Below are 14458 nucleotides of genomic sequence, written 5' to 3'. Positions count from 1 at the left end.
ATTGTTGCCTGGTCTGAATAAATTTTAAGATGGAATTCTTCAGTTTAAATTGTAGACTATCTCAGGGCAGAGGTTGGGAACTTTGATTTCTTTGTTATTCCACAAGGAAAGTGCCTTTTATAGTTGGGTTACTGCTGATGACTACTTTTTATTGTAACCAGGTCTGTGAGGTTTAGAAATATGGATGAAAGAGTATTGCTGGGTATATGGCTTCCCTATCCAGTGGAGAGGTACTAATTACATAATTTGCTTTCAGAAGCCTGAAACTATTTCTTTTTTTTTTTTTAATTTATTTTCAGCATAACAGTATTCATTGTTTTTGAACCACACCCAGTGCTTCATGCAATCCGTGCCCTCTCCAATACCCACCACCTGGTTCCCCCAACCTCCCACCTCCTGCCCCTTCAAAACGCTCAGATTGTTTTTTCAGAGTCCATAGTCTCTCATGGTTCACCTCTCCTTCCAATTTCCCTCAACTCCCTTCTCCTCTCTAACTCCTCTTGTCCTCCATGCTATTTGTTATGTTCCACAAATAAGTGAAACCATATGATAATTGACTCTCTCTGCTTGACTTATTTCACTCAGCATAATCTCTTCCAGTCCCGTCCATGTTGCTACAAAAGTTGGGTATTCATCCTTTCTGATGGAGGCATAATACTCCATAGTGTGTATGGACCACATCTTCCTTATCCATTCGTCCATTGAAGGGCATCTTGGTTCTTTCCACAGTTTGGCGACCGTGGCCATTGCTGCTATAAACATTGGGGTACAGATGGCCCTTCTTTTCACGACATCTGTATCTTTGGGGTAAATACCCAGTAGTGCAATTCCAGGGTCATAGGGAAGCTCTATTTTTAATTTCTTGAGGAATCTCCACACTGTTCTCCAAAGTGGCTGCACTACTTGCATTCCCACCAACAGTGTAAGAGGGTTCCCCTTTCTCCACATCCCCTCCAACACATGTTGTTTCCTGTCTTGCTAATTTTGGCCATTCTAACTGGTGTAAGGTGGTATCTCAATGTGGTTTTAATTTGGATCTCCCTGATGGCTAGTGATGATGAACATTTTTTTATGTGTCTGATAGCCATTTGCATGTCTTCATTGGAGAAGTGTCTGTTCATATCTTCTGCCCATTTTTTGATATGATTGTCTGTTTTGTGTGTGTTGAGTTTGAGGAGTTCTTTATAGATCCTGGATATCAACCCTTTGTCTATACTGTCATTTGCAAATATCTTCTCCCATTCCATGGGTTTCCTCTTTGTTTTGTTGACTGTTTCCTTTGCTGTGCAGAAGCTTTTGATCTTGATGAAGTCCCAAAAGTTCATTTTCGCTTTTGTTTCCTTTGCCTTTGGAGACATGTCTTGAAAGAAGTTGCTGTGGCTGATATCGAAGAGGTTACTGCCTATATTCTCCTCTAGGATTCTGATGGATTCCTGTCTCACATTGAGGTCTTTTATCCATTTTGAGTTTATTTTTGTGTACGGTGTAAGAGAATGGTCGAGTTTCATTCTTCTACATATAGCTGTCCAGTTTTCCCAGCACCATTTATTGAAGAGACTTTTTTCCACTGTATATTTTTTCCTGTTTTTGTCGAAGATTATTTGACCATAGAGTTGAGGGTCCATATCTGGGCTCTCTACTCTGTTCCACTGGTCTATGTGTCTGTTTTTATGTCAATACCATGCTGTCTTGGTGATCACAGCTTTGTAGTAAAGTTTGAAATCAGGTAACGTGATGCCCCCAGTTTTATTTTTGTTTTCAACATTTCCTTAGCGATTCGGGGTCTCTTCTGATTCCATACAAATTTTTGGATTATTTGCTCCAGCTCTTTGAAAAATACCAGTGGAATTTTGATTGGAATGGCATTAAAAGTATAGATTGCTCTAGGCAGTATAGACATTTTAACAATGTTTATTCTTCCGATCCAAGAGCATGGAATGGTCTTCCATCTTTTTGTGTCTTCTTCAATTTCTTTCTTGAGTGTTCTGTAGTTCCTCGAGTACAGACCTTTACCTCTTTGGTTAGGTTTATTCCCAGGTATCTTATGGTTCTTGGTGCTATAGTAAATGGAATTGATTCTCTAATTTCCCTTTCTGTATTTTCATTGTTAGTGTATAAGAAAGCCACTGATTTCTGTACATTGACTTTGTATCCTGCCACGTTGCTGAATTATTGTATGAGTTCTAATAGTTTGGGGGTGGAGAAACTATTTCTAAAGAGTGTTTGAAAACCTTAGCTAGATTGACAAAAGGGAGAAGTAGGTTTTTATGTTTTGCAAAGGATTCGCAGAAAAGCCCCCCAAGAAGGTTAGTTCAGAGACAGTGGAGAGAATTGTTTATCTGCTGAAGGTGGGACAAGAAAATTCTATTACATATTGAAATTGGCATGTGTGTTTTCTTTTGGCCCTTTGTTGCACCATAAATAAAACTTAACTAGAGTTACATAGGGAGAAGTAAGGAGAGTCTCATGGGTATTCGAGCAAGATCTACTGTAAAGCTAGGCAGATCTCAGAGGTATTGGAGTGTGTTCTCAGCTCAGGTTGCTGCTAGGATCCTCAGCAGCAGGAACATGAACTGTTAGGCTATCACACTTGGTGTAATGTTGGTATGTTGTTATAATGTAGCCACATTCTGAATGTTGCTCTGCTTATACCTTGTTTCTGGTCTCCTATAAGATCAGCATACACATAAGCTACTGTGGAGTTTCCAGCAACTTGATATAATAGCTGTTCTATTCCAGCTTCCAGAACTCAGTTGCAAATTATTTCCATGTTTCTAGGTTTAAATTCCCAAAAGAGTATATGATTAGGCAAGGCTGTGGAGTGCATATGATTTGATCAGGCCTATGATTAGCTTTCTTTGGCTCAGGAGTCAAGCCCCTGTTCAAGTGTCCAAGTACTGGAATCATACCATGTAAAATGTGTAGGTGGCAGGGTCCCTGGGTAGTGGTGGAAGGTGAGGGTTGGAGCAGAGTAGGAAATCAGCTTCGGCAGAGTAGGAAAAGTTTGGTGGTCCTGGTATATGTTTAATGGAGCTGAAATTTAAACAAGGCATTTTGATTACCAAGTCTGTTTTCCTAAACCCATACATATTATATACTAAGTCTTGCACTAGGAACTGGGGATATAATGGTGAGGAACCAGGGGTCTCAGCTCTCTCAGAGCTGTGGTATAGTGGGAAAATGTATTAATCAAGTGATTAACATTATGAATATTTAATTAAAAACTGAAATCCGTACACTAAAAGAAAGAACCACTGGTCGATGAGAGAGACCAGTAGTCAACAGGTAGGTTAGGGAAGGCTTCTAGGAGGAAGTGACATGAGCTAAGAGCTGAAGAATAAGTAGGAATCAGTTAGGTGAAAGGAAAAGATGCATTTCAGACAGAGTGAAAAGCATGTGGAAAGGGCTTGGGAAGGAACATGGATGTTTAGGGAACTGGAAATAATTTAGTGTGGCTGGAGCTCAGAGTCTGGATGGGAGGAGGCCATGGATGAAGAACATAGGGGATGTGGTAAGGATTTTGATCTTTATTTGAAAGGCAACACGAATTTCAAAGAATTTTAGGCAGGAGACATAATCAGGTGACATAATTAAATTTGCATTTTGAAAAGATCATTTTGTCTGAAGGTTAGAGGACGTGTTGGGTGGAGACCAGAGGGAGTGTTGGGTGCACTTTAGGTAGACTCTTGCTGAAGCCAAGTAAAAAATTTTGGTAAATTGGTCTCAGGTGTTAGCAGTAGGAGTGGAAAGACTTGAACAGATTTAAGAGGCATTTAAAAGATAAATTTGGAAATGGTGATGGGCTAGTAAGCTTTCTGTGGTCTAACATAGAAAATGCTGGAAAAATGCTCTCCTTAGGAGAGCAGATCATGAATTCACTCTTGGACATGGTGAGTTTGACTTGTATTTAAGACACAAAAGTGAAGATTTTGAGTAAGCAGTTGGCTATTGGGTGTGGGTCAGAGTCATTGGCATAGAGACTTAATTGAAATTGTGGATGTGGGTAAATTGCCTAGGGAAAAGAAAAAGTGAAAAGAGAATGTGGTAGTCTCTGTGGAGAACTATTTCATGGTTGGGCAAAGAATGATAGGCCAACAAAGGAAAAGCAGAGTTAATGTTGGCTAGCATGCTGAATAGAGAAGAATTTCTGGCAACCACTGAGGGCATTTTGGAAGCTGGTGACTTGATTCCTGTCTATTCTGCAGTGTGACTCTGCAAATGGGACTTACTTGCTTGAGTGCAGAAACAGGGAAAACTGATGGCAGGGATGACCCAGGGTTAGGTTTTCTTAAACACAGGGAGTGAAGAGAGAGAGGGCTAGAGGATTCAGGTATGTCTATAATTTACCAGACATTTTTTTTTTTTAATATAGGAGAAGCTTTTAAAATTTTAAGTAATTCAGAGAAACGTATTTTGTGCATACATATTTGTTTCTATTTCAAATATTTATTTTGGGTGAATTCCTTCAAGTAGAGTTAACAAAGAGAAAGAATGACTTTCAGGCTTTTTGATGACATTGCAAATTTGTTTATAAGCAGATTGCCCTAATCTTGTTTACGTTGGACAGGGGGTGTTCTAATGTTTATTTTTATTTAAAAATTTTTTTCTTTAGATGTTTCTAAGAAGCTATTTATTTATTTATTTATTTATTTTTACTGAAGTATGATTAACATACAATGTTATCTTAGTTCCCGGTGTACAATGTAATGATTCAGCGTTTCTATACATGACTCAGTGCTCATCACCGTAAGTGTACTCTTAATCCCCTTTGTCTATTTCACCCAAGTCCTCACCCATCTCCTTATTTTTTTTTTTTTTTTTTTTTTGCATTTTGACAGGCAAAATAAATGTATTCCCCAAATTCTTCGTTTTTGTTACTCTCTTTCACTGCTTTGTATCTTGAGAAATTTTCTTTGGTTAAGGTAATTAGCTCATACATGTGAGAATGCCTTTCCATTGTTTTTGCACATTAATGAAAACTTGTCTGGATTTCAAATCTAAGGGTCATCAGCATTTCCCCTCTCAAATGGTTAAATGTAAGATTCCATTTTATTCTGAATTTTAATGGTATGGACAAATCTGAGAGCAGAGTGCTAAGAAGCAGGAAGTGCACTTCTGAGGTGAAGAATGTGTAGAAAGAAAGCCAGTATTTCCAGACTGGAGAGAGGAATAGAGAAAGTGAGAGAGTGAGTTCTAGGGGTCAAAAATAGTGCAGGATCCAATCATAAGGGTCCTATAGGCCAGTGTGAGGATTTTACATTTCATCTGGAGTGAGATGAGAACCACTGGATGGTTTTGATCGAGAGTAATATGATCTAATTTACGTTGTGAGGAGATCACACCGTTGAGGATGGAGCACTCAGAGCCTGTGGAAACAAAGGCCTCTTCGCCTGCTGGTTCTTGGTGGTTCGAGGACAGAAGTGGGCTCTAAAGCAGGGATGGGATGGGGATTGTGAGGAGATAGAAACAAGCCTTTGTAGACCAGCTGTTCTTTTTACAGTGATATTTAAATCAAGAGTCCTGAAGAGGATGCTGGAGCCACTGCCCCGTCAGGTTCAGGCCCAGTGAATTGAAGGGAGGAAGGGGTCTGGGCTTGGGCCACTTCTTCCTGGCCAGATTTGAGGAAGAGGTGTGTACATATTTAGAGCTGAGGAGTTTAGTAATCTCCTTCTCTCTAGTTTTCTCTTGCCCTCCCTTTTTCAACTCTTTCTAAGGGTCTTCTCAAGGGACAAGTATCCAGCAGATACTGAAGGATCTTTACTTTAGGTTACTTTATGCCTATTTTCACTCCCAGTCATCCAGGGTGTGTGAGAGAAGGTTTCCCAGAATAGAGTTTTTGTCTTTGTCATGTTCAGATGATATCATCAGCCTACTCATTATACAATTCTGATTAGATATGAAGTTTATCATAAATTTTTGTAAATTTCTCATTGGTCACAAATCTTATTTTTGTCGTTTTAGAATTGTTCATATATTTTTTGAATGCCATTGCTCCACACTTAAAATCTTATCCTCTTTAGCTTATTTAGGAATTCTAATTCTTGCTAACCCATGAGATTTGGGGTGGTCCGAAGACCCCATGGTAATTTGCTGTTAGCTTACTTATCAGTTCTGTTTTAGTCAATATGAAATCTCAGCCTCCTTTTTCCTTCTTGCTGAACCAGACCCTCTGGTCTTCCTTGTTACTTTAGTCTAAAGCAACAGAAGGACTTGTTGAATTTATACTTTGTTCCTGAGGCCTGGGGCTTTGGAGAAACTGTTAACAATTGACCACCTCTGGAGAAGAAGGCCTTTGAAAAATTTGAGTTCTTAGGGAGAGCCGTGTGTGTCTGGGTTTCTGAGAAGACATTTGTTAACTTGCCAGTTATTTACTGGGTATCAGCTGTGTTCTAAGTACTGAATTTAGAGGTTGCATTACATAGGCACTTAAGATGTGGTTCTTAAAGAGACTAAAGCCTGATAGATGAAGATAGGCTTTTCGAAAATGATTGTTTCTAGTATTGAAGGTGGTATGATTTATATTTAAGGCCCAAGGGGTAGACATGGAAATATTTGGCAGAAGCCAAAGAAGCTTAGGTGGGTAATATTTTCATCTTTAAGAAGAGGTGATCCAGGAGTGGGATGAGTAGAAGGCACAGCATGAGTAATAACTGAAAGATAAGACACAGGCCTCTTGTGAGACCCCTGAGTGCCTTAGGATGACTGGCGTATAAGGGTGAAGGTTGGGCTTACCAGGATATGGGATTGGAGAAACTGGCCAAGAAAGGCCAGTTATGACATACTAGGGATTTTGAATTTATTCTGTGGGCAAAAGAGAACATTGAAAAGTATTAAGCAGGATTGTATTATGATCAGAATCTCATTTTAAGAGACTACTTTGGCAGCAGAAGTTTGCATGGACACTAATTCGAGTACTGTTGTAGTAATTCATATAAGGTGAGGGCCTTAATCAAGGCAGAGGGTTAGTGGCTAGGGTTGGAAGGAGGAGGAGATTCTGCAATGGTAGTGAGGAGGTGGGTGGGAGAGTGGGATGGAAATAAAGGATTGATTCCAGGGGTGTCTGGGTGGCACAGTCAGTTGAGTGTCCAATTCTGGGTTTCGACTCAGGTCATGATCTCAGGATGGTGAGATTTAGCCCCATGTTGGGCTGTGCACTGAACATAGAGCCTATTTAAGTTTCTCTCTCCCTCTCCCTCTGCCCAACTCATACTCTTTCTCTCTCTTAAATAAATAAGTATATCTTAAAAAAAATGATAGATTCCAGACATTTTAAGAAGGTAGAATTGACAGAACATGGAGGGAGATTTGATGTAGGTGATGAGGAAAAGGAAGGAGGAAAATGTGGAAGAAACATGAGTTTAGTTTCAAATGTTGCAGTTTATTGATTGTGTGACATCTGGCTGGAGATGTTCCATAGATAGCCAGATATTTGAGAGCATTACCCAGGAAGTTCGTTTGTAAAGGTGGTTTACTTCCACACAAAGTTCTTCTAATCCTTTATTTTATTTCATTTTATTTTTTAATATTTTATTTATTTATTTGACAGAGAGATATCACAAGTAGGCAGAGAGGCAGGTAGAGAGGGGGAAGCAGGCTCCCCACTGAGCAGAGAGTCTGATGTGGGGCTCAATCCCAGGACCCTGAGATCATGACGAAAGGCAGAGGCTTAACGCACTGAGCCACCCAGGTGCCCCTAATCCTTGATTTTAATGAGCTTTCCAAGTTTTCACTTCAGCAAACCACCTCCACATTCATGTCTGGTTCTTACCATCATTTTCACCTGCTCTAAATTGGAAGAATGAAAGTCTAGTATGGCAGTTTGAGCACTGGTTCCTCCAGTTCCCTATTGGTTTACAGCTGTATCTTTTCTTTTGGGTCACTGACAACTTCATATCCCTTTATTTCTCCTTTTAGTCCTGGTCCATTGAAATTTTGTGCTATTATTTCTTTTTCTATCTGGCCTAGACCATAAAGTCCAAAGCATTTACTTTTAGTACATACAGTGCACCTATTCCTTTGCTTTCTGACATATCCGTTCTGCAGACTCTCCAGGCTGGATCTGGGCTGCTGGGTGCTAAATGGAAGCACACAATGTGTAGACAGGAATCACCAAATGTGCGGATTCCAGTAGGTCCTTCAGCACTTCTGTAATATTTTTGCTTGTCCCTGGCCAGGTTTCTCTTCAAAAATTTGTAGCACATTCCAGACTTTCACCACCTTCTTCCTGCCTCCTTCCACAGTGACACCTTGCTTCACAACTCGGTTGACAGATGGTCTTACTCTCTATTTTAGAGGCAAAATTGAAGGGATCATGTCTGACTCCCTCAATGATCCAAGCCCATACCTTCAAACGTATCCCTGCCTGCATTTACACTTCCTTTCTTCTGGTCACAGAAGAGGGAATAATTCAAAGATGTTAGAAGTCATAGGTCATTCTGTGTTCACCTGATCATTACTATTTCAATTATTCTTGTATCTCCTTCACATTAATCTCTGTGTTGGCACTTGCCTTCTATGTGCTCAAGTGATCTTCATCTTAAAAAAAAAATAAAATCCCTCATTTAAACCTTCATTTCCCTACAGCTGAGAATCTCCTCTCCAGATGGAACAGATCAATGAGGGTTTATAATTTTTTTGCCTCTATATCAAGAGTTTTCCAACTTCAACATAGTTTTGGGCCTCATAATTCTCTGTGGGGGCTCTCCTGGGCAAGGGAGGATGTTTAGCGGCATCGCTGCTCTTTACTACTTAAAGAGGCCAGTAATACGCCCCCATCCCCAGTTATGACAACCAAAGGTGTCTATAAATTTCTATTATGGGGGAGGGGCAAAATTGTTCCAGTTAAGATAAAACTCATAACTCTTGTTGAGTAGGCAGGTCCAGAGACTCTGAAAAGCTGTAACAACGTTTTATTAAATAGAAGACAATGTAGCTTATTATGCTACTGGAGTGACAACAATGGCCAAAAATATTGTCCTATTAAGAAGGAAGGCTGACCAGAAACCCAGTAATGCCCACAGAGAGAGGGTATGAAAAAATGTTATTCTGGGGAATATTCAGAATGGACGTTGATAGATTGGTGTGACTTCAGGTTATTGAAATGCCTCCTGCAAAACACATGCTAATGAATTTCATTAATTAATGTCCCTTCAGGAGGATAACTTCTTTCTGGAATATTTTATGTAACAAGGTAGCAAACTGAGTGATTCATTGCCATGTATGGTGGAAGTGTAGTGACAGAAATTGAAGGAAGAGAAGCATGACCCCTAAAGAGAAATGTATGCCCTTTGAACCATGCTCAAATTTGAAATGAGGTTCATATGTCAATGATATTTACATATAACAAGGTATTCAAGTTTGTATCTGTTTTGGAAAAGGGCTGTGAGTTTTGATATAAATTATGGAGTGTTCTTTAGGACAGAAAGGAAAAAAATGGTGGTTCTATTAAGCATGGGGAGTGCTTTCTTCATTTCAGCACACCCAGCGCTGACTTGGGGCTACCATTGGATTCAACTCTCTAGGTTGCTTCCTGATGGTAAACAACATAGGAAACTGCCTTAAGAAAGTCAGAATGTCTGCTTTGGGACTAGGAGACAATGTGGTTCCAATGTGGCCTTGAGTTCTGTATTTTATTTAAAAATGTTGTCTACGTTGTAGAAATTTCCTGAGACTTTTGAGACCTAGTGACATGGTGCTCTCAAAAGATGTTTTAAATCAATTATTTTAATTTGTTGAATTTCAAACCCTAAGCTGAAATCAGGGAAATATCTTTAATTCTCCCGTAAGTGTGAAGATGCCAGTTCATTGTGGCTCATAGAAACCAGTTTTCCGCATCTCTTCCCAGCTCTGTGTTTGGTGAATGGAATCAGCCATGGTAGCAGTATTTATACCAATGAATCAAAACATGCCACAGTTCAGGGCTTTTTAAAATTTTTTATCTCCACAGAACTGTTTTACCAGCACACCACTGAAGATAGGTCTTCTTTTTTCCATTTCACAGCTGAAACTGAGGCTCGGAAAAGTAATTCTCTAAATGAATTTAACTTTGAAAACACATGATTTCCTGGGAGACAAGGCACACTATTAATATGAGAGAATCCCTTATTTTTCTCCTAATAATGGTAGACTCAAATGGCAGACAATTGAATTTAAGTTTTCTTCATAGAAGATTAAATATCCTTGTGAAATCTGTTCTCCTTTTTTATTTTCACTGTGCACAATAGATTATAATGAGAACATTTTGATTTTCCTCTGTTTCTCTTACCTTTCTCACTGAACATAAATGGATCTTGGTTCACAGTCTTTGAGACCTGAATATTGGTGTATATTAGAATGTTATTTTTCATTATACTTGGTTTTCTAACAAATACATTATTTGCAATATATTCTCAGCATTTTGATTGAGAATAATCAAATAATTGATTAATTGATTAATTAACTGATCTCTCTTCTATTACTAATCAATTCTATTATCCTGAACAAGTTTTCACAATTGTCTAGTATAGAGGATGCCATCAGGGACCTGTAAGGTCATTGCGTTGCCATTCAAGCCAGCATGAAGGCTCTTAAGCTTCTAAAAACTAAATTATGTCCTGCTCTTAAAATACTAACATGGAATAGAAGTTCTAAATAAAGTAAGATGTAGCCTGAAAAGTAAAGTTTGTTATTTTATCACACAATGAAGTTTTTATTTTGTTTCAAAAGTTTCAGAACCTGAAGCTGAAGGAATTCTACTGTGAAGGAAATCCACTGTTCCTGAGGCAGCCAGTGAATGCTGTACAACAGGAAGATGCCTGGAGTCTACAGGTGAAGCCTTCTATCATTTACACAGGTCTTCAAGCGAAAGCCCTGATTTAAATTTTAAAGAGTTTTCTTTAAAGCAGTTTTGCAAGCCAGCAAATGATTGTTGCAACCTTAGTCCATTGGCAGTGTGGATCCTAGACATAACTTCTTTGACTTGCTTACAGAATCCAATGTAATCCTAATTTCCAGAATGACCAGATTTAGAGAAATGGAAACATTTTGTTGGATGAAAAGAAAAGAGAGGAATTTGTTTTCACTTTAACCTTCCAAGTATTTTTTCAATATTGTCTAAGGATATGTTTAATTTGTTCTTACCAGGATCTTTGCCTCTTCCATCCTATTTTCACTTGTCCCTATTTCTAGTGGATGAATGAATCTGATCCAGAAATCATGTTAACGTTAGTCAGACAAATTGATGATATTAAAAGATGGAATAGAAAAGCATATTTGAGGACTCTCTTTATGTGTTTTTTTGGTGATAGATGAATTAAAGATTGTAGATCTTCCCACATTTGAGTATGTGTCTCCATCATGACTTTGGACTTCTCAGGTTCTAAGTGCTTAACAGGAATGAACTTATTTAGTTCTGTAATAATCTTAAAAAAGTAGCACCATTATTATCCCCCTTCTACATAAAATGAGACCCAGATAGGTTAAATAACTTGTCCAAGTTCACAGAGCTAGCAGGTGTTGGGATGATGATGCCCACCTAAGCAGCTGGGCTTCAGATTCCATTCTCAGAAAGGTCCATTGTCTCAGAAAGATGCTGCTGGAAGGTGAGGGAAAAGGGGACAGAGATAGTCCCTTCCTGGAAGAGGTTCTGATTTGTAGAGGGGACTGAATGAGCAGTTAACCCAATGTGGCAGTGGTCTCATTGGAAGCCCTTGTAGTCAAGAATGTTGCCCTGTGGCTGGGATGAAGACACAGAGTGAGAGAGCAGTATTTCTTTTCTCTTTTTTTATGCCAGGAGCACAAGCATTTATATACACACACACACACACACACACACACAGTTGACCTCTAAACAACACAGGGACTAGGAGCATCAGCCCCATGCAGTTGAAAATCCATGTATAACTTTTGACTCCACCAAAACTTAACTACTAATAGCCTACTGTTGCTGGAAGCCTTGCCAGTAATATAAATAGTTGATGAACATATTAACATATAAGAAATAGGAGTTAATATACATATGTATTATACACTGTAGTCCTACAATAAAGTAAGCTAGAGAAAAGAAAATGTTAAAATCATAAAGAAGAGAAAATATTGTACTACACTGTATTGAAAATTTCATTGACTTTGAAAACCAGAGGGGCTTAACATTGTGAGTTTTTACAATTTTTGTTTTGTTTTGTTTTGGCACATTGCGAGTTTTTATAATCAGTGGGGCTTAACACCTGGAACTTCAAAAGTCAGCAGCTTAGCTCTGGGAGAGCCAAAGGGCGATAAAAAACTGAGTCCCCACCCTTAAAGAGACAGAGGAGAAGGGAGTTGGGGGAAATTGGAGGGGGAGATGAACCATGAGAGACTATGGACTCTGAAAAACAATCTGAGGGTTTTGAAGGGGCGGGGGTTGGGAGGTTGGGGGAGCCTGGTCGTGGGTATTATGGAGGGCATGTATTGCATGGAACACTGGGTGTAGTATATAAACAATGAATTCTGGTACACTGAAAAGAAATTTAAAAAAAAAGAGAGAGAGAGAGACAGCCTAACAAACAGCCCCAGTGATAGAGCATAGAAGCAGCAGTTTGAACAACACTTGGGGTATGGGAGAGATATTTATTATCTCAGAGCTTGTGCAGCAGGGGCAGGGATCTTTGGGAGACTTCTCTGAAAACAAAAGAGCTGGAAGGCCCACACCCCCAGCCTAGATACACAAACACATGCAGGACCCAGCAAAGTGTGAATACTCCACAGAGCTTGCTAACAGTGTACCCCACACCCACATTCTTCTGCAGACTCATTCCTTCCAACCCTGGCTTCCCAGGAGTTTTCCAGATCGGCACAGGTCTCCTCCCACAGCAGACCTGTACAAAGCTTGCTGACACTATGTGCCCTGCCCTTGCATTCTCCTGTTGAGCAGAACCCTCTAACCTGCCCCCCACAAGAGTCCAAATCTATACCACAAGCATGGCATTGTGTAAGCAGTCCCAGTAGGGGCCAGCACCATTCCAATGTGACTCCTGTCCTGGCGAGAGTTGAAGGTAACCATACATACCAGTTAAACTGCAGCCCCAGCAGTAGGCTGAGGGCAAACATCTGGTCTAACTACACACTTTACCCATCGGTGAAAGCCCCTCGCCCCCCCAGCCTTGGTATAACACCGGGAGAGTGCCTTGCAGTTTGGTGCTACTGCAGCTCTGACAAATGCCTGGTCTGACCCCACTCAAGCTCAGGGCAGCCCCACATTTGCCCATTAACAAGAGAGGGACCAAACTTGCCCACAACAGGGAAAGTGAGCCATTGCTGACAACTGGCCTGAAACAAATACAGCTCAGCCACAGCAGTAGGTCACATACAACTCACATAGGAGACACTCCTGAAACTCTAGATTCTGATGACCAGGGGACATTTTACTACAGGACACCACAGGACCTCTCTTTCATAAGGCCACTACCTGTAAGAGCAGGAGACCATAAAAAACTACTATAACTGATAAATGAATTTAATAAACTCACAGGATACAAGATCAATATACAGAAATCTGTTGCATTTCTATACAGTAATAACAAAAGAGCAGGAAGGGAAATTAAGTAATCAGATTTATTTTAATTGCACCCAAAATAATAAAATACTTAGGATTGAACTTAACCAAAAAAGGTGAAGACCTGAACTCTGAAAACTATAGAATACCAATGAGATAAATTGAAGATGACACAAACCAATGGAAAGAGAATCCATACTCATGGATTGGGAGAATGAATATTGTTTAAATGGCCTTACCGCCAAAAACATTCTAGAGTTAAAGCAATCCCTGTCAAAATATCAATAGTGTCTTTCATAGAACTAGAACAAATGATCCTAAAATTTGTATGAAACCACAAAAGGCCCCAAACAGCCAAAGCAATTTTTTAAAGGATTTTTAAAAATTTTACAGAGTGAGAGAGCACAAGCAGGGGAAGCAGCAGGCAGAGGGGGAAGAAGTCTCCCCTCTGGGCAAGAAGTCTGATATGGGACTTGAACCCAGGACTGTGGCATCATGACCTGAGCTGAAGGCAGATGCTTAACCAACTGAGCCACCCACATTGCCAAAGCAATTTTAAAAAAGAACAAAACTGGAGGAATCACAATTCCAGATCTCAAGGTATACTACAAAGCAGTAGTAATCAAAACAGTATGGTACTGGCACAAAAATAGACACATAGATCAATGGAATAGAATAGAAAGCCCAGATATAAATATAAACCCATGCTTATATGGTCAATATGCAACAAAAGAGGCAAGAATATAATGGGAAAAAGACCATCTCCTTAAAAAATGGTGTTGGGAAAACTGGATAGCCACATGCACAAGATTGAAACTGGACCACTTTCTTATGCCATACAAAAATAAACTGAAATTAGTTGAAAGACCTAAATGTGAGACAGGAGTCATAAAAATCCTAGAGGAGAGCACAGGCAGTAATTTCTTTGACATTTTTTCTAGATATGTC

At 39.6% G+C, this 14458-nt stretch overlaps 1 protein-coding gene across 2 annotated transcripts in view; it reads left to right on the top strand.

Annotated features, from left to right (window-relative positions):
* Positions 1–14458, top strand: part of LOC111146846 (leucine rich repeat containing 69) — a 105695-nt gene that overhangs the window by 71291 nt on the left and 19946 nt on the right. For both annotated transcript variants that reach the window (XM_022502553.1, XM_022502552.1), the window contains one exon: positions 10705–10806. In XM_022502553.1, coding sequence (XP_022358261.1) covers positions 10705–10806 — 102 coding nt within the window. The remainder of the gene's footprint in view (positions 1–10704; positions 10807–14458) is intronic.

This window comes from Enhydra lutris, unplaced genomic scaffold (assembly GCF_002288905.1).
Source record: "Enhydra lutris kenyoni isolate GAN:26980312 unplaced genomic scaffold, ASM228890v2 scaffoldscaffold14, whole genome shotgun sequence".
Lineage (NCBI taxonomy): Eukaryota > Metazoa > Chordata > Mammalia > Carnivora > Mustelidae > Enhydra > Enhydra lutris.
This window is presented reverse-complemented; position numbering and strand designations above follow the sequence as displayed.